At 49.1% G+C, this 24,037-nt stretch overlaps 1 protein-coding gene across 1 annotated transcript; it reads left to right on the top strand.

Moving 5' to 3' along the window:
• The first annotated feature begins 245 nt into the window (after window positions 1-245).
• LOC148064969 (uncharacterized) lies at window positions 246-23,952 on the top strand. The gene is made up of 13 exons (XM_087808362.1): window positions 246-290; window positions 2,504-2,651; window positions 3,871-3,989; window positions 6,002-6,149; window positions 7,370-7,488; window positions 10,232-10,379; window positions 11,600-11,718; window positions 16,274-16,421; window positions 17,642-17,760; window positions 19,576-19,723; window positions 20,944-21,062; window positions 23,448-23,560; window positions 23,881-23,952. Exons 3-13 carry the CDS (start codon window positions 3,896-3,898, stop codon window positions 23,950-23,952), a joined length of 1,347 nt encoding a protein of 448 aa, XP_087664488.1. The 5' UTR covers window positions 246-290; window positions 2,504-2,651; window positions 3,871-3,895.
• Window positions 23,953-24,037: the final 85 nt, after the last annotated feature.

Below are 24,037 nucleotides of genomic sequence, written 5' to 3'. Positions count from 1 at the left end.
AGGCTATCAAGTAAAATAGAAATGGTGACCGTGACAGAATTGAAGGGATTATAATGTTCACTCATCAAGTGATTATTTTAATACAGATGACTACCGAAACTAAACAGATTTGATTATCACCCCCTGGTTGACAACATTTGACTAAATACAAAGCAAATATTTGTGTTGCAGTAAGGCGAGGACGACCTACAGATGCATGTTGGATACATGTAGTACCTCGAGAAACTGGGGGAGCAAAGAGTTGGTGCGACCGGCCATCTCTGGATTCCATTGGCCTAGTGCAAATCTCGGTAAGGTTTCGAGATGCGGAGAAGACATGTTGGGTAAAAGTTGGATCACGAGGACGGACAAGGTGTGCTTAACCGAACGAGTAGTACCAAGTGTACAAAAATGGGATGACGTTGCGGCCACTTCAGTATTGGTGCCCAGAGTCGGTGCGATCGGCCGTCTCTGGAATCCAATGCTCTAGTGCAAATCTCGTTGCGGTTTCGAGATGCGGAGAAGACATGTTGGGTAAAAGTTGGATCACGAGGACGGACAAGGTGGGCTTAACCGAACGAGTAGTACCAAGTGTACAAAAATGGGATGACGTTGCGGCCACTTCAGTATTGGTGCCCAGAGTAGGTGCGATCGGCCGTCTCTGGAATCCAATGCTCTAGTGCAAATCTCGTTGCGGTTTCGCGATGCGGAGAAGACATGTTGGGTAAAAGTTGGATCACGAGGACGGACAAGGTGGGCTTAACCGAACGAGTAGTACCAAGTGTACAAAAATGGGAGGACGTTGCGGCCACTTCAGTATTGGTGCCCAGAGTCGGTGCGATCGGCCGTCTCTGGAATCCAATGCTCTAGTGCAAATCTCGTTGCGGTTTCGAGATGCGGAGAAGACATGTTGGATCACGAGGACGGACAAGGTGGGCTTAACCGAACGAGTAGTACCAAGTGTACAAAAATGGGAGGACGTTGCGGCCACTTCAGTATTGGTGCCCAGAGTCGGTGCGATCGGCCGTCTCTGGAATCCAATGCTCTAGTGCAAATCTCGTTGCGGTTTCGAGATGCGGAGAAGACATGTTGGATCACGAGGACGGACAAGGTGGGCTTAACCGAACGAGTAGTACCAAGTGTACAAAAATGGGAGGACGTTGCGGCCACTTCAGTATTGGTGCCCAGAGTCGGTGCGATCGGCCGTCTCTGGAATCCAATGCTCTAGTGCAAATCTCGTTGCGGTTTCGAGATGCGGAGAAGACATGTTGGATCACGAGGACGGACAAGGTGGGCTTAACCGAACGAGTAGTACCAAGTGTACAAAAATGGGAGGACGTTGCGGCCACTTCAGTATTGGTGCCCAGAGTCGGTGCGATCGGCCGTCTCTGGAATCCAATGCTCTAGTGCAAATCTCGTTGCGGTTTCGAGATGCGGAGAAGACATGTTGGATCACGAGGACGGACAAGGTGGGCTTAACCGAACGAGTAGTACCAAGTGTACAAAAATGGGAGGACGTTGCGGCCACTTCAGTATTGGTGCCCAGAGTCGGTGCGATCGGCCGTCTCTGGAATCCAATGCTCTAGTGCAAATCTCGTTGCGGTTTCGAGATGCGGAGAAGACATGTTGGATCACGAGGACAGACAAGGTGGGCTTAACCGAACGAGTAGTACCAAGTGTACAAAAATGGGAGGACGTTGCGGCCACTTCAGTATTGGTGCCCAGAGTAGGTGCGATCGGCCGTCTCTGGAATCCAATGCTCTAGTGCAAATCTCGTTGCGGTTTCGAGATGCGGAGAAGACATGTTGGGTAAAAGTTGGATCACGAGGACGGACAAGGTGGGCTTAACCGAACGAGTAGTACCAAGTGTACAAAAATGGGAGGACGTTGCGGCCACTTCAGTATTGGTGCCCAGAGTCGGTGCGATCGGCCGTCTCTGGAATCCAATGCTCTAGTGCAAATCTCGTTGCGGTTTCGAGATGCGGAGAAGACATGTTGGATCACGAGGACGGACAAGGTGGGCTTAACCGAACGAGTAGTACCAAGTGTACAAAAATGGGAGGACGCTGCGGCCACTTCAGTATTGGTGCCCAGAGTCGGTGCGATCGGCCGTCTCTGGAATCCAATGCTCTAGTGCAAATCTCGTTGCGGTTTCGAGATGCGGAGAAGACATGTTGGATCACGAGGACGGACAAGGTGGGCTTAACCGAACGAGTAGTACCAAGTGTACAAAAATGGGAGGACGTTGCGGCCACTTCAGTATTGGTGCCCAGAGTCGGTGCGATCGGCCGTCTCTGGAATCCAGTGCTCTAGTGCAAATCTCGTTGCGGTTTCGAGATGCGGAGAAGACATGTTGGATCACGAGGACGGACAAGGTGGCTTAACCGAACGAGTAGTGCCATGTGTACAGAAATGGGATGTGGTGACGTTGCGGTCACTTCAGTATTGGTGCCCAGAGTCGGTGCGATCGGCCGTCTCTGGAATCCATTGGGCACTACTTAAAACCTGCACTTTTTGTCTCCAGGACTCCAGAGCTGCTGCTGGATCCAGGCTCTCCACTATGTGAACGCATCCAAATTTCTCTCCAGCACCCGTCATGGACTCTTCTGCCCTACTCCATACTCCTCTTTTTTCCTCGTCGGATGTCATGTGTTTCATGAACCAATATTAAGGCGAGTAGTCTGCATTGTGTTATTGTGATGATTTAGTTCTACAAGAGTTTATTTATTCAGGTAAAATTGTATTGCTATGATTCTCTTGGCCAGGTCAACCAGTGCATGCTATTCTAGTGCTGAAAAAATGATCTTAACATGGCGCTCAAGTGTCGCCTGGGTGCCATCCTATTTCTACCGCCTGCTCTCGCTTCCCTGAGAAAAGGGTCTGGGATCGCTTCAGTCCTTACGTTTGAAATTTGAATAATGGTCCAAAATCTGGACGAGGGCTCTGCTTGGTCCCAGCTATCTCCGCCCATTCCTCAGGGCTTCACGTCATCAACATGTCTGATGCGGAAGCCGACACTAGCAGCTTGATCAAACAGGCGATTTCATATGTTCTTTCTGATTCAGACGGAGTTTCAGAGCTGTCAGGGGCCACCTTATACATGGTGTCAATTATGTGAGAATATAATGTTATTCAATGTTAAGTTATTCAACGTAAAAATCTCATTGTTGCCAATATCAATACATAGAAAAGCTTCATTATAATGGGTTTAAAAAAAGAAAAAAAAAAGACAATAGGTAACAGGACTTCGGACCACAGACCTCTTTCATGAGGCTCCTGGTTTTTAAATCTGTAGCATGCACATGTTCTCTGGCAACTTGTAAATTTGGTTTGCTAAGATTTCAGAAAAGATTCTTCCACTCTTTGTGCAAACGTTATAGACTAGTTGCTGTAGGAGCGATAGTTTTGAGATCGACATGGATCACTTTAGTTTGTTTCGCTTGTCTAACCAATCACTGCTTCAGAAAGATGTTAAGCCCGCCCACTTAATAAAATAAAAGACAACATTTATAATGATAGAGAACACTCTCTCACTCACACTCTCACTCACTTTCTCTCTCACACTCTCTCTCTCTCTCACACTCTCACTCTCACACACACACTGTCTCTCTCTCATACACTCTCTCTCTCACAAATATTGGAATTTCAAACGAAAGCTGGTTAAGTGATCCCAGACCCTTTTCTCAGGGAAGCACACAGTAGAAATGGGATGGCACGCAGGCTATCTCAAGTAAAATAGAAATGGTGACCGTGACAGAATTGAAGGGATTATAATGTTCACTCATCAAGGGATTATTTTAATACAGATGACTACCGAAACTAAACAGATTTGATTATCACCCCCTGGTTGACAACATTTGACTAAATACAAAGCAAATATTTGTGTTGCAGTAAGGTGAGGACGACCTACAGATGCATGTTGGATACATGTAGTACCTCGAGAAACTGGGGGAGCAAAGAGTTGGTGCGACCGGCCATCTCTGGATTCCATTGGCCTAGTGCAAATCTCGGTAAGGTTTCGAGATGCGGAGAAGACATGTTGGGTAAAAGTTGTATCACGAGGACGGACAAGGTGGGCTTAACCGAACGAGTAGTACCAAGTGTACAAAAATGGGAGGACGTTGCGGCCACTTCAGTATTGGTGCCCAGAGTCGGTGCGATCGGCCGTCTCTGGAATCCAATGCTCTAGTGCAAATCTCGTTGCGGTTTCGCGATGCGGAGAAGACATGTTGGGTAAAAGTTGGATCACGAGGACGGACAAGGTGGGCTTAACCGAACGAGTAGTACCAAGTGTACAAAAATGGGAGGACGTTGCGGCCACTTCAGTATTGGTGCCCAGAGTCGGTGCGATCGGCCGTCTCTGGAATCCAATGCTCTAGTGCAAATCTCGTTGCGGTTTCGAGATGCGGAGAAGACATGTTGGATCACGAGGACGGACAAGGTGGGCTTAACCGAACGAGTAGTACCAAGTGTACAAAAATGGGAGGACGTTGCGGCCACTTCAGTATTGGTGCCCAGAGTCGGTGCGATCGGCCGTCTCTGGAATCCAATGCTCTAGTGCAAATCTCGTTGCGGTTTCGAGATGCGGAGAAGACATGTTGGATCACGAGGACGGACAAGGTGGGCTTAACCGAACGAGTAGTACCAAGTGTACAAAAATGGGAGGACGTTGCGGCCACTTCAGTATTGGTGCCCAGAGTCGGTGCGATCGGCCGTCTCTGGAATCCAATGCTCTAGTGCAAATCTCGTTGCGGTTTCGAGATGCGGAGAAGACATGTTGGATCACGAGGACGGACAAGGTGGGCTTAACCGAACGAGTAGTACCAAGTGTACAAAAATGGGAGGACGTTGCGGCCACTTCAGTATTGGTGCCCAGAGTCGGTGCGATCGGCCGTCTCTGGAATCCAATGCTCTAGTGCAAATCTCGTTGCGGTTTCGAGATGCGGAGAAGACATGTTGGATCACGAGGACGGACAAGGTGGGCTTAACCGAACGAGTAGTACCAAGTGTACAAAAATGGGAGGACGTTGCGGCCACTTCAGTATTGGTGCCCAGAGTCGGTGCGATCGGCCGTCTCTGGAATCCAATGCTCTAGTGCAAATCTCGTTGCGGTTTCGAGATGCGGAGAAGACATGTTGGATCACGAGGACGGACAAGGTGGGCTTAACCGAACGAGTAGTACCAAGTGTACAAAAATGGGAGGACGTTGCGGCCACTTCAGTATTGGTGCCCAGAGTCGGTGCGATCGGCCGTCTCTGGAATCCAATGCTCTAGTGCAAATCTCGTTGCGGTTTCGAGATGCGGAGAAGACATGTTGGATCACGAGGACGGACAAGGTGGGCTTAACCGAACGAGTAGTACCAAGTGTACAAAAATGGGAGGACGTTGCGGCCACTTCAGTATTGGTGCCCAGAGTCGGTGCGATCGGCCGTCTCTGGAATCCAATGCTCTAGTGCAAATCTCGTTGCGGTTTCGAGATGCGGAGAAGACATGTTGGATCACGAGGACGGACAAGGTGGGCTTAACCGAACGAGTAGTACCAAGTGTACAAAAATGGGAGGACGTTGCGGCCACTTCAGTATTGGTGCCCAGAGTCGGTGCGATCGGCCGTCTCTGGAATCCAATGCTCTAGTGCAAATCTCGTTGCGGTTTCGAGATGCGGAGAAGACATGTTGGATCACGAGGACGGACAAGGTGGGCTTAACCGAACGAGTAGTACCAAGTGTACAAAAATGGGAGGACGTTGCGGCCACTTCAGTATTGGTGCCCAGAGTCGGTGCGATCGGCCGTCTCTGGAATCCAATGCTCTAGTGCAAATCTCGTTGCGGTTTCGAGATGCGGAGAAGACATGTTGGATCACGAGGACGGACAAGGTGGCTTAACCGAACGAGTAGTGCCATGTGTACAGAAATGGGATGTGGTGACGTTGCGGTCACTTCAGTATTGGTGCCCAGAGTCGGTGCGATCGGCCGTCTCTGGAATCCATTGGGCACTACTTAAAACCTGCACTTTTTGTCTCCAGGACTCCAGAGCTGCTGCTGGATCCAGGCTCTCCACTATGTGAACGCATCCAAATTTCTCTCCAGCACCCGTCATGGACTCTTCTGCCCTACTCCATACTCCTCTTTTTTCCTCGTCGGATGTCATGTGTTTCATGAACCAATATTAAGGCGAGTAGTCTGCATTGTGTTATTGTGATGATTTAGTTCTACAAGAGTTTATTTATTCAGGTAAAATTGTATTGCTATGATTCTCTTGGCCAGGTCAACCAGTGCATGCTATTCTAGTGCTGAAAAAATGATCTTAACATGGCGCTCAAGTGTCGCCTGGGTGCCATCCTATTTCTACCGCCTGCTCTCGCTTCCCTGAGAAAAGGGTCTGGGATCGCTTCAGTCCTTACGTTTGAAATTTGAATAATGGTCCAAAATCTGGACGAGGGCTCTGCTTGGTCCCAGCTATCTCCGCCCATTCCTCAGGGCTTCACGTCATCAACATGTCTGATGCGGAAGCCGACACTAGCAGCTTGATCAAACAGGCGATTTCATATGTTCTTTCTGATTCAGACGGAGTTTCAGAGCTGTCAGGGGCCACCTTATACATGGTGTCAATTATGTGAGAATATAATGTTATTCAATGTTAAGTTATTCAACGTAAAAATCTCATTGTTGCCAATATCAATACATAGAAAAGCTTCATTATAATGGGTTTAAAAAAAGAAGAAAAAAAAGACAATAGGTAACAGGACTTCGGACCACAGACCTCTTTCATGAGGCTCCTGGTTTTTAAATCTGTAGCATGCACATGTTCTCTGGCAACTTGTAAATTTGGTTTGCTAAGATTTCAGAAAAGATTCTTCCACTCTTTGTGCAAACGTTATAGACTAGTTGCTGTAGGAGCGATAGTTTTGAGATCGACATGGATCACTTTAGTTTGTTTCGCTTGTCTAACCAATCACTGCTTCAGAAAGATGTTAAGCCCGCCCACTTAATAAAATAAAAGACAACATTTATAATGATAGAGAACACTCTCTCACTCACACTCTCACTCACTTTCTCTCTCACACTCTCTCTCTCTCTCACACTCTCACTCTCACACACACACTGTCTCTCTCTCATACACTCTCTCTCTCACAAATATTGGAATTTCAAACGAAAGCTGGTTAAGTGATCCCAGACCCTTTTCTCAGGGAAGCACACAGTAGAAATGGGATGGCACGCAGGCTATCTCAAGTAAAATAGAAATGGTGACCGTGACAGAATTGAAGGGATTATAATGTTCACTCATCAAGGGATTATTTTAATACAGATGACTACCGAAACTAAACAGATTTGATTATCACCCCCTGGTTGACAACATTTGACTAAATACAAAGCAAATATTTGTGTTGCAGTAAGGTGAGGACGACCTACAGATGCATGTTGGATACATGTAGTACCTCGAGAAACTGGGGGAGCAAAGAGTTGGTGCGACCGGCCATCTCTGGATTCCATTGGCCTAGTGCAAATCTCGGTAAGGTTTCGAGATGCGGAGAAGACATGTTGGGTAAAAGTTGGATCACGAGGACGGACAAGGTGGGCTTAACCGAACGAGTAGTACCAAGTGTACAAAAATGGGATGACGTTGCGGCCACTTCAGTATTGGTGCCCAGAGTCGGTGCGATCGGCCGTCTCTGGAATCCAATGCTCTAGTGCAAATCTCGTTGCGGTTTCGAGATGCGGAGAAGACATGTTGGGTAAAAGTTGGATCACGAGGACGGACAAGGTGGGCTTAACCGAACGAGTAGTACCAAGTGTACAAAAATGGGATGACGTTGCGGCCACTTCAGTATTGGTGCCCAGAGTAGGTGCGATCGGCCGTCTCTGGAATCCAATGCTCTAGTGCAAATCTCGTTGCGGTTTCGCGATGCGGAGAAGACATGTTGGGTAAAAGTTGGATCACGAGGACGGACAAGGTGGGCTTAACCGAACGAGTAGTACCAAGTGTACAAAAATGGGAGGACGTTGCGGCCACTTCAGTATTGGTGCCCAGAGTCGGTGCGATCGGCCGTCTCTGGAATCCAATGCTCTAGTGCAAATCTCGTTGCGGTTTCGAGATGCGGAGAAGACATGTTGGATCACGAGGACGGACAAGGTGGGCTTAACCGAACGAGTAGTACCAAGTGTACAAAAATGGGAGGACGTTGCGGCCACTTCAGTATTGGTGCCCAGAGTCGGTGCGATCGGCCGTCTCTGGAATCCAATGCTCTAGTGCAAATCTCGTTGCGGTTTCGAGATGCGGAGAAGACATGTTGGATCACGAGGACGGACAAGGTGGGCTTAACCGAACGAGTAGTACCAAGTGTACAAAAATGGGAGGACGTTGCGGCCACTTCAGTATTGGTGCCCAGAGTCGGTGCGATCGGCCGTCTCTGGAATCCAATGCTCTAGTGCAAATCTCGTTGCGGTTTCGAGATGCGGAGAAGACATGTTGGATCACGAGGACGGACAAGGTGGGCTTAACCGAACGAGTAGTACCAAGTGTACAAAAATGGGAGGACGTTGCGGCCACTTCAGTATTGGTGCCCAGAGTCGGTGCGATCGGCCGTCTCTGGAATCCAGTGCTCTAGTGCAAATCTCGTTGCGGTTTCGAGATGCGGAGAAGACATGTTGGATCACGAGGACGGACAAGGTGGCTTAACCGAACGAGTAGTGCCATGTGTACAGAAATGGGATGTGGTGACGTTGCGGCCACTTCAGTATTGGTGCCCAGAGTCGGTGCGATCGGCCGTCTCTGGAATCCAATGCTCTAGTGCAAATCTCGTTGCGGTTTCGAGATGCGGAGAAGACATGTTGGATCACGAGGACGGACAAGGTGGGCTTAACCGAACGAGTAGTACCAAGTGTACAAAAATGGGAGGACGTTGCGGCCACTTCAGTATTGGTGCCCAGAGTCGGTGCGATCGGCCGTCTCTGGAATCCAATGCTCTAGTGCAAATCTCGTTGCGGTTTCGAGATGCGGAGAAGACATGTTGGATCACGAGGACGGACAAGGTGGGCTTAACCGAACGAGTAGTACCAAGTGTACAAAAATGGGAGGACGTTGCGGCCACTTCAGTATTGGTGCCCAGAGTCGGTGCGATCGGCCGTCTCTGGAATCCAATGCTCTAGTGCAAATCTCGTTGCGGTTTCGAGATGCGGAGAAGACATGTTGGATCACGAGGACGGACAAGGTGGGCTTAACCGAACGAGTAGTACCAAGTGTACAAAAATGGGAGGACGTTGCGGCCACTTCAGTATTGGTGCCCAGAGTCGGTGCGATCGGCCGTCTCTGGAATCCAATGCTCTAGTGCAAATCTCGTTGCGGTTTCGAGATGCGGAGAAGACATGTTGGATCACGAGGACGGACAAGGTGGGCTTAACCGAACGAGTAGTACCAAGTGTACAAAAATGGGAGGACGTTGCGGCCACTTCAGTATTGGTGCCCAGAGTCGGTGCGATCGGCCGTCTCTGGAATCCAATGCTCTAGTGCAAATCTCGTTGCGGTTTCGAGATGCGGAGAAGACATGTTGGATCACGAGGACGGACAAGGTGGGCTTAACCGAACGAGTAGTACCAAGTGTACAAAAATGGGAGGACGTTGCGGCCACTTCAGTATTGGTGCCCAGAGTCGGTGCGATCGGCCGTCTCTGGAATCCAATGCTCTAGTGCAAATCTCGTTGCGGTTTCGAGATGCGGAGAAGACATGTTGGATCACGAGGACGGACAAGGTGGGCTTAACCGAACGAGTAGTACCAAGTGTACAAAAATGGGAGGACGTTGCGGCCACTTCAGTATTGGTGCCCAGAGTCGGTGCGATCGGCCGTCTCTGGAATCCAATGCTCTAGTGCAAATCTCGTTGCGGTTTCGAGATGCGGAGAAGACATGTTGGATCACGAGGACGGACAAGGTGGGCTTAACCGAACGAGTAGTACCAAGTGTACAAAAATGGGAGGACGTTGCGGCCACTTCAGTATTGGTGCCCAGAGTCGGTGCGATCGGCCGTCTCTGGAATCCAATGCTCTAGTGCAAATCTCGTTGCGGTTTCGAGATGCGGAGAAGACATGTTGGATCACGAGGACGGACAAGGTGGCTTAACCGAACGAGTAGTGCCATGTGTACAGAAATGGGATGTGGTGACGTTGCGGTCACTTCAGTATTGGTGCCCAGAGTCGGTGCGATCGGCCGTCTCTGGAATCCATTGGGCACTACTTAAAACCTGCACTTTTTGTCTCCAGGACTCCAGAGCTGCTGCTGGATCCAGGCTCTCCACTATGTGAACGCATCCAAATTTCTCTCCAGCACCCGTCATGGACTCTTCTGCCCTACTCCATACTCCTCTTTTTTCCTCGTCGGATGTCATGTGTTTCATGAACCAATATTAAGGCGAGTAGTCTGCATTGTGTTATTGTGATGATTTAGTTCTACAAGAGTTTATTTATTCAGGTAAAATTGTATTGCTATGATTCTCTTGGCCAGGTCAACCAGTGCATGCTATTCTAGTGCTGAAAAAATGATCTTAACATGGCGCTCAAGTGTCGCCTGGGTGCCATCCTATTTCTACCGCCTGCTCTCGCTTCCCTGAGAAAAGGGTCTGGGATCGCTTCAGTCCTTACGTTTGAAATTTGAATAATGGTCCAAAATCTGGACGAGGGCTCTGCTTGGTCCCAGCTATCTCCGCCCATTCCTCAGGGCTTCACGTCATCAACATGTCTGATGCGGAAGCCGACACTAGCAGCTTGATCAAACAGGCGATTTCATATGTTCTTTCTGATTCAGACGGAGTTTCAGAGCTGTCAGGGGCCACCTTATACATGGTGTCAATTATGTGAGAATATAATGTTATTCAATGTTAAGTTATTCAACGTAAAAATCTCATTGTTGCCAATATCAATACATAGAAAAGCTTCATTATAATGGGTTTAAAAAAAGAAGAAAAAAAAGACAATAGGTAACAGGACTTCGGACCACAGACCTCTTTCATGAGGCTCCTGGTTTTTAAATCTGTAGCATGCACATGTTCTCTGGCAACTTGTAAATTTGGTTTGCTAAGATTTCAGAAAAGATTCTTCCACTCTTTGTGCAAACGTTATAGACTAGTTGCTGTAGGAGCGATAGTTTTGAGATCGACATGGATCACTTTAGTTTGTTTCGCTTGTCTAACCAATCACTGCTTCAGAAAGATGTTAAGCCCGCCCACTTAATAAAATAAAAGACAACATTTATAATGATAGAGAACACTCTCTCACTCACACTCTCACTCACTTTCTCTCTCACACTCTCTCTCTCTCTCACACTCTCACTCTCACACACACACTGTCTCTCTCTCATACACTCTCTCTCTCACAAATATTGGAATTTCAAACGAAAGCTGGTTAAGTGATCCCAGACCCTTTTCTCAGGGAAGCACACAGTAGAAATGGGATGGCACGCAGGCTATCTCAAGTAAAATAGAAATGGTGACCGTGACAGAATTGAAGGGATTATAATGTTCACTCATCAAGGGATTATTTTAATACAGATGACTACCGAAACTAAACAGATTTGATTATCACCCCCTGGTTGACAACATTTGACTAAATACAAAGCAAATATTTGTGTTGCAGTAAGGTGAGGACGACCTACAGATGCATGTTGGATACATGTAGTACCTCGAGAAACTGGGGGAGCAAAGAGTTGGTGCGACCGGCCATCTCTGGATTCCATTGGCCTAGTGCAAATCTCGGTAAGGTTTCGAGATGCGGAGAAGACATGTTGGGTAAAAGTTGGATCACGAGGACGGACAAGGTGGGCTTAACCGAACGAGTAGTACCAAGTGTACAAAAATGGGATGACGTTGCGGCCACTTCAGTATTGGTGCCCAGAGTCGGTGCGATCGGCCGTCTCTGGAATCCAATGCTCTAGTGCAAATCTCGTTGCGGTTTCGAGATGCGGAGAAGACATGTTGGGTAAAAGTTGGATCACGAGGACGGACAAGGTGGGCTTAACCGAACGAGTAGTACCAAGTGTACAAAAATGGGATGACGTTGCGGCCACTTCAGTATTGGTGCCCAGAGTAGGTGCGATCGGCCGTCTCTGGAATCCAATGCTCTAGTGCAAATCTCGTTGCGGTTTCGCGATGCGGAGAAGACATGTTGGGTAAAAGTTGGATCACGAGGACGGACAAGGTGGGCTTAACCGAACGAGTAGTACCAAGTGTACAAAAATGGGAGGACGTTGCGGCCACTTCAGTATTGGTGCCCAGAGTCGGTGCGATCGGCCGTCTCTGGAATCCAATGCTCTAGTGCAAATCTCGTTGCGGTTTCGAGATGCGGAGAAGACATGTTGGATCACGAGGACGGACAAGGTGGGCTTAACCGAACGAGTAGTACCAAGTGTACAAAAATGGGAGGACGTTGCGGCCACTTCAGTATTGGTGCCCAGAGTCGGTGCGATCGGCCGTCTCTGGAATCCAATGCTCTAGTGCAAATCTCGTTGCGGTTTCGAGATGCGGAGAAGACATGTTGGATCACGAGGACGGACAAGGTGGGCTTAACCGAACGAGTAGTACCAAGTGTACAAAAATGGGAGGACGTTGCGGCCACTTCAGTATTGGTGCCCAGAGTCGGTGCGATCGGCCGTCTCTGGAATCCAATGCTCTAGTGCAAATCTCGTTGCGGTTTCGAGATGCGGAGAAGACATGTTGGATCACGAGGACGGACAAGGTGGGCTTAACCGAACGAGTAGTACCAAGTGTACAAAAATGGGAGGACGTTGCGGCCACTTCAGTATTGGTGCCCAGAGTCGGTGCGATCGGCCGTCTCTGGAATCCAGTGCTCTAGTGCAAATCTCGTTGCGGTTTCGAGATGCGGAGAAGACATGTTGGATCACGAGGACGGACAAGGTGGCTTAACCGAACGAGTAGTGCCATGTGTACAGAAATGGGATGTGGTGACGTTGCGGCCACTTCAGTATTGGTGCCCAGAGTCGGTGCGATCGGCCGTCTCTGGAATCCAATGCTCTAGTGCAAATCTCGTTGCGGTTTCGAGATGCGGAGAAGACATGTTGGATCACGAGGACGGACAAGGTGGGCTTAACCGAACGAGTAGTACCAAGTGTACAAAAATGGGAGGACGTTGCGGCCACTTCAGTATTGGTGCCCAGAGTCGGTGCGATCGGCCGTCTCTGGAATCCAATGCTCTAGTGCAAATCTCGTTGCGGTTTCGAGATGCGGAGAAGACATGTTGGATCACGAGGACGGACAAGGTGGGCTTAACCGAACGAGTAGTACCAAGTGTACAAAAATGGGAGGACGTTGCGGCCACTTCAGTATTGGTGCCCAGAGTCGGTGCGATCGGCCGTCTCTGGAATCCAATGCTCTAGTGCAAATCTCGTTGCGGTTTCGAGATGCGGAGAAGACATGTTGGATCACGAGGACGGACAAGGTGGGCTTAACCGAACGAGTAGTACCAAGTGTACAAAAATGGGAGGACGTTGCGGCCACTTCAGTATTGGTGCCCAGAGTCGGTGCGATCGGCCGTCTCTGGAATCCAATGCTCTAGTGCAAATCTCGTTGCGGTTTCGAGATGCGGAGAAGACATGTTGGGTAAAAGTTGGATCACGAGGACGGACAAGGTGGGCTTAACCGAACGAGTAGTACCAAGTGTACAAAAATGGGAGGACGTTGCGGCCACTTCAGTATTGGTGCCCAGAGTCGGTGCGATCGGCCGTCTCTGGAATCCAATGCTCTAGTGCAAATCTCGTTGCGGTTTCGAGATGCGGAGAAGACATGTTGGATCACGAGGACGGACAAGGTGGGCTTAACCGAACGAGTAGTACCAAGTGTACAAAAATGGGAGGACGTTGCGGCCACTTCAGTATTGGTGCCCAGAGTCGGTGCGATCGGCCGTCTCTGGAATCCAATGCTCTAGTGCAAATCTCGTTGCGGTTTCGAGATGCGGAGAAGACATGTTGGATCACGAGGACGGACAAGGTGGGCTTAACCGAACGAGTAGTACCAAGTGTACAAAAATGGGAGGACGTTGCGGCCACTTCAGTATTGGTGCCCAGAGTCGGTGCGATCGGCCGTCTCTGGAATCCAATGCTCTAGTGCAAATCTCGTTGCGGTTTCGCGATGCGGAGAAGACATGTTGGGTAAAAGTTGGATCACGAGGACGGACAAGGTGGGCTTAACCGAACGAGTAGTACCAAGTGTACAAAAATGGGAGGACGTTGCGGCCACTTCAGTATTGGTGCCCAGAGTCGGTGCGATCGGCCGTCTCTGGAATCCAATGCTCTAGTGCAAATCTCGTTGCGGTTTCGAGATGCGGAGAAGACATGTTGGATCACGAGGACGGACAAGGTGGGCTTAACCGAACGAGTAGTACCAAGTGTACAAAAATGGGAGGACGTTGCGGCCACTTCAGTATTGGTGCCCAGAGTCGGTGCGATCGGCCGTCTCTGGAATCCAATGCTCTAGTGCAAATCTCGTTGCGGTTTCGAGATGCGGAGAAGACATGTTGGATCACGAGGACGGACAAGGTGGGCTTAACCGAACGAGTAGTACCAAGTGTACAAAAATGGGAGGACGTTGCGGCCACTTCAGTATTGGTGCCCAGAGTCGGTGCGATCGGCCGTCTCTGGAATCCAATGCTCTAGTGCAAATCTCGTTGCGGTTTCGAGATGCGGAGAAGACATGTTGGATCACGAGGACGGACAAGGTGGGCTTAACCGAACGAGTAGTACCAAGTGTACAAAAATGGGAGGACGTTGCGGCCACTTCAGTATTGGTGCCCAGAGTCGGTGCGATCGGCCGTCTCTGGAATCCAATGCTCTAGTGCAAATCTCGTTGCGGTTTCGAGATGCGGAGAAGACATGTTGGATCACGAGGACGGACAAGGTGGGCTTAACCGAACGAGTAGTACCAAGTGTACAAAAATGGGAGGACGTTGCGGCCACTTCAGTATTGGTGCCCAGAGTCGGTGCGATCGGCCGTCTCTGGAATCCAATGCTCTAGTGCAAATCTCGTTGCGGTTTCGAGATGCGGAGAAGACATGTTGGATCACGAGGACGGACAAGGTGGGCTTAACCGAACGAGTAGTACCAAGTGTACAAAAATGGGAGGACGTTGCGGCCACTTCAGTATTGGTGCCCAGAGTCGGTGCGATCGGCCGTCTCTGGAATCCAATGCTCTAGTGCAAATCTCGTTGCGGTTTCGAGATGCGGAGAAGACATGTTGGATCACGAGGACGGACAAGGTGGGCTTAACCGAACGAGTAGTACCAAGTGTACAAAAATGGGAGGACGTTGCGGCCACTTCAGTATTGGTGCCCAGAGTCGGTGCGATCGGCCGTCTCTGGAATCCAATGCTCTAGTGCAAATCTCGTTGCGGTTTCGAGATGCGGAGAAGACATGTTGGATCACGAGGACGGACAAGGTGGGCTTAACCGAACGAGTAGTACCAAGTGTACAAAAATGGGAGGACGTTGCGGCCACTTCAGTATTGGTGCCCAGAGTCGGTGCGATCGGCCGTCTCTGGAATCCAATGCTCTAGTGCAAATCTCGTTGCGGTTTCGAGATGCGGAGAAGACATGTTGGATCACGAGGACGGACAAGGTGGGCTTAACCGAACGAGTAGTACCAAGTGTACAAAAATGGGAGGACGTTGCGGCCACTTCAGTATTGGTGCCCAGAGTCGGTGCGATCGGCCGTCTCTGGAATCCAATGCTCTAGTGCAAATCTCGTTGCGGTTTCGAGATGCGGAGAAGACATGTTGGATCACGAGGACGGACAAGGTGGGCTTAACCGAACGAGTAGTACCAAGTGTACAAAAATGGGAGGACGTTGCGGCCACTTCAGTATTGGTGCCCAGAGTCGGTGCGATCGGCCGTCTCTGGAATCCAATGCTCTAGTGCAAATCTCGTTGCGGTTTCGAGATGCGGAGAAGACATGTTGGATCACGAGGACGGACAAGGTGGGCTTAACCGAACGAGTAGTACCAAGTGTACAAAAATGGGAGGACGTTGCGGCCACTTCAGTATTGGTGCCCAGAGTCGGTGCGATCGGCCGTCTCTGGAATCCAATGCTCTAGTGCAAATCTCGTTGCGGTTTCGAGATGCGGAGAAGACATGTTGGATCACGAGGACGGACAAGGTGGCTTAACCGAACGAGTAGTGCCATGTGTACAGAAATGGGATGTGGTGACGTTGCGGTCACTTCAGTATTGGTGCCCAGAGTCGGTGCGATCGGCCGTCTCTGGAATCCATTGGGCACTACTTAAAACCTGCACTTTTTGTCTCCAGGACTCCAGAGCTGCTGCTGGATCCAGGCTCTCCACTATGTGAACGCATCCAAATTTCTCTCCAGCACCCGTCATGGACTCTTCTGCCCTACTCCATACTCCTCTTTTTTCCTCGTCGGATGTCATGTGTTTCATGAACCAATATTAAGGCGAGTAGTCTGCATTGTGTTATTGTGATGATTTAGTTCTACAAGAGTTTATTTATTCAGGTAAAATTGTATTGCTATGATTCTCTTGGCCAGGTCAACCAGTGCATGCTATTCTAGTGCTGAAAAAATGATCTTAACATGGCGCTCAAGTGTCGCCTGGGTGCCATCCTATTTCTACCGCCTGCTCTCGCTTCCCTGAGAAAAGGGTCTGGGATCGCTTCAGTCCTTACGTTTGAAATTTGAATAATGGTCCAAAATCTGGACGAGGGCTCTGCTTGGTCCCAGCTATCTCCGCCCATTCCTCAGGGCTTCACGTCATCAACATGTCTGATGCGGAAGCCGACACTAGCAGCTTGATCAAACAGGCGATTTCATATGTTCTTTCTGATTCAGACGGAGTTTCAGAGCTGTCAGGGGCCACCTTATACATGGTGTCAATTATGTGAGAATATAATGTTATTCAATGTTAAGTTATTCAACGTAAAAATCTCATTGTTGCCAATATCAATACATAGAAAAGCTTCATTATAATGGGTTTAAAAAAAGAAGAAAAAAAAGACAATAGGTAACAGGACTTCGGACCACAGACCTCTTTCATGAGGCTCCTGGTTTTTAAATCTGTAGCATGCACATGTTCTCTGGCAACTTGTAAATTTGGTTTGCTAAGATTTCAGAAAAGATTCTTCCACTCTTTGTGCAAACGTTATAGACTAGTTGCTGTAGGAGCGATAGTTTTGAGATCGACATGGATCACTTTAGTTTGTTTCGCTTGTCTAACCAATCACTGCTTCAGAAAGATGTTAAGCCCGCCCACTTAATAAAATAAAAGACAACATTTATAATGATAGAGAACACTCTCTCACTCACACTCTCACTCACTTTCTCTCTCACACTCTCTCTCTCTCTCACACTCTCACTCTCACACACACACTGTCTCTCTCTCATACACTCTCTCTCTCACAAATATTGGAATTTCAAACGAAAGCTGGTTAAGTGATCCCAGACCCTTTTCTCAGGGAAGCACACAGTAGAAATGGGATGGCACGCAGGCTATCTCAAGTAAAATAGAAATGGTGACCGTGACAGAATTGAAGGGATTATAATGTTCACTCATCAAGGGATTATTTTAATACAGATGACTACCGAAACTAAACAGATTTGATTATCACCCCCTGGTTGACAACATTTGACTAAATACAAAGCAAATATTTGTGTTGCAGTAAGGTGAGGACGACCTACAGATGCATGTTGGATACATGTAGTACCTCGAGAAACTGGGGGAGCAAAGAGTTGGTGCGACCGGCCATCTCTGGATTCCATTGGCCTAGTGCAAATCTCGGTAAGGTTTCGAGATGCGGAGAAGACATGTTGGATCACGAGGACGGACAAGGTGGGCTTAACCGAACGAGTAGTACCAAGTGTACAAAAATGGGAGGACGTTGCGGCCACTTCAGTATTGGTGCCCAGAGTCGGTGCGATCGGCCGTCTCTGGAATCCAGTGCTCTAGTGCAAATCTCGTTGCGGTTTCGAGATGCGGAGAAGACATGTTGGATCACGAGGACGGACAAGGTGGCTTAACCGAACGAGTAGTGCCATGTGTACAGAAATGGGATGTGGTGACGTTGCGGCCACTTCAGTATTGGTGCCCAGAGTCGGTGCGATCGGCCGTCTCTGGAATCCAATGCTCTAGTGCAAATCTCGTTGCGGTTTCGAGATGCGGAGAAGACATGTTGGATCACGAGGACGGACAAGGTGGGCTTAACCGAACGAGTAGTACCAAGTGTACAAAAATGGGAGGACGTTGCGGCCACTTCAGTATTGGTGCCCAGAGTCGGTGCGATCGGCCGTCTCTGGAATCCAATGCTCTAGTGCAAATCTCGTTGCGGTTTCGAGATGCGGAGAAGACATGTTGGATCACGAGGACGGACAAGGTGGGCTTAACCGAACGAGTAGTACCAAGTGTACAAAAATGGGAGGACGTTGCGGCCACTTCAGTATTGGTGCCCAGAGTCGGTGCGATCGGCCGTCTCTGGAATCCAATGCTCTAGTGCAAATCTCGTTGCGGTTTCGAGATGCGGAGAAGACATGTTGGATCACGAGGACGGACAAGGTGGGCTTAACCGAACGAGTAGTACCAAGTGTACAAAAATGGGAGGACGTTGCGGCCACTTCAGTATTGGTGCCCAGAGTCGGTGCGATCGGCCGTCTCTGGAATCCAATGCTCTAGTGCAAATCTCGTTGCGGTTTCGAGATGCGGAGAAGACATGTTGGATCACGAGGACGGACAAGGTGGGCTTAACCGAACGAGTAGTACCAAGTGTACAAAAATGGGAGGACGTTGCGGCCACTTCAGTATTGGTGCCCAGAGTCGGTGCGATCGGCCGTCTCTGGAATCCAATGCTCTAGTGCAAATCTCGTTGCGGTTTCGAGATGCGGAGAAGACATGTTGGATCACGAGGACGGACAAGGTGGGCTTAACCGAACGAGTAGTACCAAGTGTACAAAAATGGGAGGACGTTGCGGCCACTTCAGTATTGGTGCCCAGAGTCGGTGCGATCGGCCGTCTCTGGAATCCAATGCTCTAGTGCAAATCTCGTTGCGGTTTCGAGATGCGGAGAAGACATGTTGGATCACGAGGACGGACAAGGTGGGCTTAACCGAACGAGTAGTACCAAGTGTACAAAAATGGGAGGACGTTGCGGCCACTTCAGTATTGGTGCCCAGAGTCGGTGCGATCGGCCGTCTCTGGAATCCAATGCTCTAGTGCAAATCTCGTTGCGGTTTCGAGATGCGGAGAAGACATGTTGGATCACGAGGACGGACAAGGTGGGCTTAACCGAACGAGTAGTACCAAGTGTACAAAAATGGGAGGACGTTGCGGCCACTTCAGTATTGGTGCCCAGAGTCGGTGCGATCGGCCGTCTCTGGAATCCAATGCTCTAGTGCAAATCTCGTTGCGGTTTCGAGATGCGGAGAAGACATGTTGGATCACGAGGACGGACAAGGTGGCTTAACCGAACGAGTAGTGCCATGTGTACAGAAATGGGATGTGGTGACGTTGCGGTCACTTCAGTATTGGTGCCCAGAGTCGGTGCGATCGGCCGTCTCTGGAATCCATTGGGCACTACTTAAAACCTGCACTTTTTGTCTCCAGGACTCCAGAGCTGCTGCTGGATCCAGGCTCTCCACTATGTGAACGCATCCAAATTTCTCTCCAGCACCCGTCATGGACTCTTCTGCCCTACTCCATACTCCTCTTTTTTCCTCGTCGGATGTCATGTGTTTCATGAACCAATATTAAGGCGAGTAGTCTGCATTGTGTTATTGTGATGATTTAGTTCTACAAGAGTTTATTTATTCAGGTAAAATTGTATTGCTATGATTCTCTTGGCCAGGTCAACCAGTGCATGCTATTCTAGTGCTGAAAAAATGATCTTAACATGGCGCTCAAGTGTCGCCTGGGTGCCATCCTATTTCTACCGCCTGCTCTCGCTTCCCTGAGAAAAGGGTCTGGGATCGCTTCAGTCCTTACGTTTGAAATTTGAATAATGGTCCAAAATCTGGACGAGGGCTCTGCTTGGTCCCAGCTATCTCCGCCCATTCCTCAGGGCTTCACGTCATCAACATGTCTGATGCGGAAGCCGACACTAGCAGCTTGATCAAACAGGCGATTTCATATGTTCTTTCTGATTCAGACGGAGTTTCAGAGCTGTCAGGGGCCACCTTATACATGGTGTCAATTATGTGAGAATATAATGTTATTCAATGTTAAGTTATTCAACGTAAAAATCTCATTGTTGCCAATATCAATACATAGAAAAGCTTCATTATAATGGGTTTAAAAAAAGAAGAAAAAAAAGACAATAGGTAACAGGACTTCGGACCACAGACCTCTTTCATGAGGCTCCTGGTTTTTAAATCTGTAGCATGCACATGTTCTCTGGCAACTTGTAAATTTGGTTTGCTAAGATTTCAGAAAAGATTCTTCCACTCTTTGTGCAAACGTTATAGACTAGTTGCTGTAGGAGCGATAGTTTTGAGATCGACATGGATCACTTTAGTTTGTTTCGCTTGTCTAACCAATCACTGCTTCAGAAAGATGTTAAGCCCGCCCACTTAATAAAATAAAAGACAACATTTATAATGATAGAGAACACTCTCTCACTCACACTCTCACTCACTTTCTCTCTCACACTCTCTCTCTCTCTCACACTCTCACTCTCACACACACACTGTCTCTCTCTCATACACTCTCTCTCTCACAAATATTGGAATTTCAAACGAAAGCTGGTTAAGTGATCCCAGACCCTTTTCTCAGGGAAGCACACAGTAGAAATGGGATGGCACGCAGGCTATCTCAAGTAAAATAGAAATGGTGACCGTGACAGAATTGAAGGGATTATAATGTTCACTCATCAAGGGATTATTTTAATACAGATGACTACCGAAACTAAACAGATTTGATTATCACCCCCTGGTTGACAACATTTGACTAAATACAAAGCAAATATTTGTGTTGCAGTAAGGTGAGGACGACCTACAGATGCATGTTGGATACATGTAGTACCTCGAGAAACTGGGGGAGCAAAGAGTTGGTGCGACCGGCCATCTCTGGATTCCATTGGCCTAGTGCAAATCTCGGTAAGGTTTCGAGATGCGGAGAAGACATGTTGGGTAAAAGTTGGATCACGAGGACGGACAAGGTGGGCTTAACCGAACGAGTAGTACCAAGTGTACAAAAATGGGATGACGTTGCGGCCACTTCAGTATTGGTGCCCAGAGTCGGTGCGATCGGCCGTCTCTGGAATCCAATGCTCTAGTGCAAATCTCGTTGCGGTTTCGAGATGCGGAGAAGACATGTTGGGTAAAAGTTGGATCACGAGGACGGACAAGGTGGGCTTAACCGAACGAGTAGTACCAAGTGTACAAAAATGGGATGACGTTGCGGCCACTTCAGTATTGGTGCCCAGAGTAGGTGCGATCGGCCGTCTCTGGAATCCAATGCTCTAGTGCAAATCTCGTTGCGGTTTCGCGATGCGGAGAAGACATGTTGGGTAAAAGTTGGATCACGAGGACGGACAAGGTGGGCTTAACCGAACGAGTAGTACCAAGTGTACAAAAATGGGAGGACGTTGCGGCCACTTCAGTATTGGTGCCCAGAGTCGGTGCGATCGGCCGTCTCTGGAATCCAATGCTCTAGTGCAAATCTCGTTGCGGTTTCGAGATGCGGAGAAGACATGTTGGATCACGAGGACGGACAAGGTGGGCTTAACCGAACGAGTAGTACCAAGTGTACAAAAATGGGAGGACGTTGCGGCCACTTCAGTATTGGTGCCCAGAGTCGGTGCGATCGGCCGTCTCTGGAATCCAATGCTCTAGTGCAAATCTCGTTGCGGTTTCGAGATGCGGAGAAGACATGTTGGATCACGAGGACGGACAAGGTGGGCTTAACCGAACGAGTAGTACCAAGTGTACAAAAATGGGAGGACGTTGCGGCCACTTCAGTATTGGTGCCCAGAGTCGGTGCGATCGGCCGTCTCTGGAATCCAGTGCTCTAGTGCAAATCTCGTTGCGGTTTCGAGATGCGGAGAAGACATGTTGGATCACGAGGACGGACAAGGTGGCTTAACCGAACGAGTAGTGCCATGTGTACAGAAATGGGATGTGGTGACGTTGCGGCCACTTCAGTATTGGTGCCCAGAGTCGGTGCGATCGGCCGTCTCTGGAATCCAATGCTCTAGTGCAAATCTCGTTGCGGTTTCGAGATGCGGAGAAGACATGTTGGATCACGAGGACGGACAAGGTGGGCTTAACCGAACGAGTAGTACCAAGTGTACAAAAATGGGAGGACGTTGCGGCCACTTCAGTATTGGTGCCCAGAGTCGGTGCGATCGGCCGTCTCTGGAATCCAATGCTCTAGTGCAAATCTCGTTGCGGTTTCGAGATGCGGAGAAGACATGTTGGATCACGAGGACGGACAAGGTGGGCTTAACCGAACGAGTAGTACCAAGTGTACAAAAATGGGAGGACGTTGCGGCCACTTCAGTATTGGTGCCCAGAGTCGGTGCGATCGGCCGTCTCTGGAATCCAATGCTCTAGTGCAAATCTCGTTGCGGTTTCGAGATGCGGAGAAGACATGTTGGATCACGAGGACGGACAAGGTGGGCTTAACCGAACGAGTAGTACCAAGTGTACAAAAATGGGAGGACGTTGCGGCCACTTCAGTATTGGTGCCCAGAGTCGGTGCGATCGGCCGTCTCTGGAATCCAATGCTCTAGTGCAAATCTCGTTGCGGTTTCGAGATGCGGAGAAGACATGTTGGATCACGAGGACGGACAAGGTGGGCTTAACCGAACGAGTAGTACCAAGTGTACAAAAATGGGAGGACGTTGCGGCCACTTCAGTATTGGTGCCCAGAGTCGGTGCGATCGGCCGTCTCTGGAATCCAATGCTCTAGTGCAAATCTCGTTGCGGTTTCGAGATGCGGAGAAGACATGTTGGATCACGAGGACGGACAAGGTGGGCTTAACCGAACGAGTAGTACCAAGTGTACAAAAATGGGAGGACGTTGCGGCCACTTCAGTATTGGTGCCCAGAGTCGGTGCGATCGGCCGTCTCTGGAATCCAATGCTCTAGTGCAAATCTCGTTGCGGTTTCGAGATGCGGAGAAGACATGTTGGATCACGAGGACGGACAAGGTGGGCTTAACCGAACGAGTAGTACCAAGTGTACAAAAATGGGAGGACGTTGCGGCCACTTCAGTATTGGTGCCCAGAGTCGGTGCGATCGGCCGTCTCTGGAATCCAATGCTCTAGTGCAAATCTCGTTGCGGTTTCGAGATGCGGAGAAGACATGTTGGATCACGAGGACGGACAAGGTGGCTTAACCGAACGAGTAGTGCCATGTGTACAGAAATGGGATGTGGTGACGTTGCGGTCACTTCAGTATTGGTGCCCAGAGTCGGTGCGATCGGCCGTCTCTGGAATCCATTGGGCACTACTTAAAACCTGCACTTTTTGTCTCCAGGACTCCAGAGCTGCTGCTGGATCCAGGCTCTCCACTATGTGAACGCATCCAAATTTCTCTCCAGCACCCGTCATGGACTCTTCTGCCCTACTCCATACTCCTCTTTTTTCCTCGTCGGATGTCATGTGTTTCATGAACCAATATTAAGGCGAGTAGTCTGCATTGTGTTATTGTGATGATTTAGTTCTACAAGAGTTTATTTATTCAGGTAAAATTGTATTGCTATGATTCTCTTGGCCAGGTCAACCAGTGCATGCTATTCTAGTGCTGAAAAAATGATCTTAACATGGCGCTCAAGTGTCGCCTGGGTGCCATCCTATTTCTACCGCCTGCTCTCGCTTCCCTGAGAAAAGGGTCTGGGATCGCTTCAGTCCTTACGTTTGAAATTTGAATAATGGTCCAAAATCTGGACGAGGGCTCTGCTTGGTCCCAGCTATCTCCGCCCATTCCTCAGGGCTTCACGTCATCAACATGTCTGATGCGGAAGCCGACACTAGCAGCTTGATCAAACAGGCGATTTCATATGTTCTTTCTGATTCAGACGGAGTTTCAGAGCTGTCAGGGGCCACCTTATACATGGTGTCAATTAT

Source organism: Callionymus lyra, chromosome 15 (genome assembly GCF_982586985.1).
Source record: "Callionymus lyra chromosome 15, fCalLyr1.hap1.1, whole genome shotgun sequence".
In the NCBI taxonomy this organism is placed as follows: Eukaryota; Metazoa; Chordata; class Actinopteri; order Syngnathiformes; family Callionymidae; genus Callionymus; species Callionymus lyra.
This window is presented reverse-complemented; position numbering and strand designations above follow the sequence as displayed.

Bases quoted from the DNA above. Each gene is read 5' to 3' on its own strand.
- LOC148064969 (XM_087808362.1), top strand. From the start codon at position 3,896: ATGTTGGATACATGTAGTACCTCGAGAAACTGGGGGAGCAAAGAGTTG. The intron at 3,990-6,001 runs GTAAGGTTTCGA...TTTTGTCTCCAG, and splicing joins TTGGCCTAGTGCAAATCTCG to GACTCCAGAGCTGCTGCTGG. The intron at 6,150-7,369 runs GCGAGTAGTCTG...TTTGTGTTGCAG, and splicing joins TTTCATGAACCAATATTAAG to TAAGGTGAGGACGACCTACA.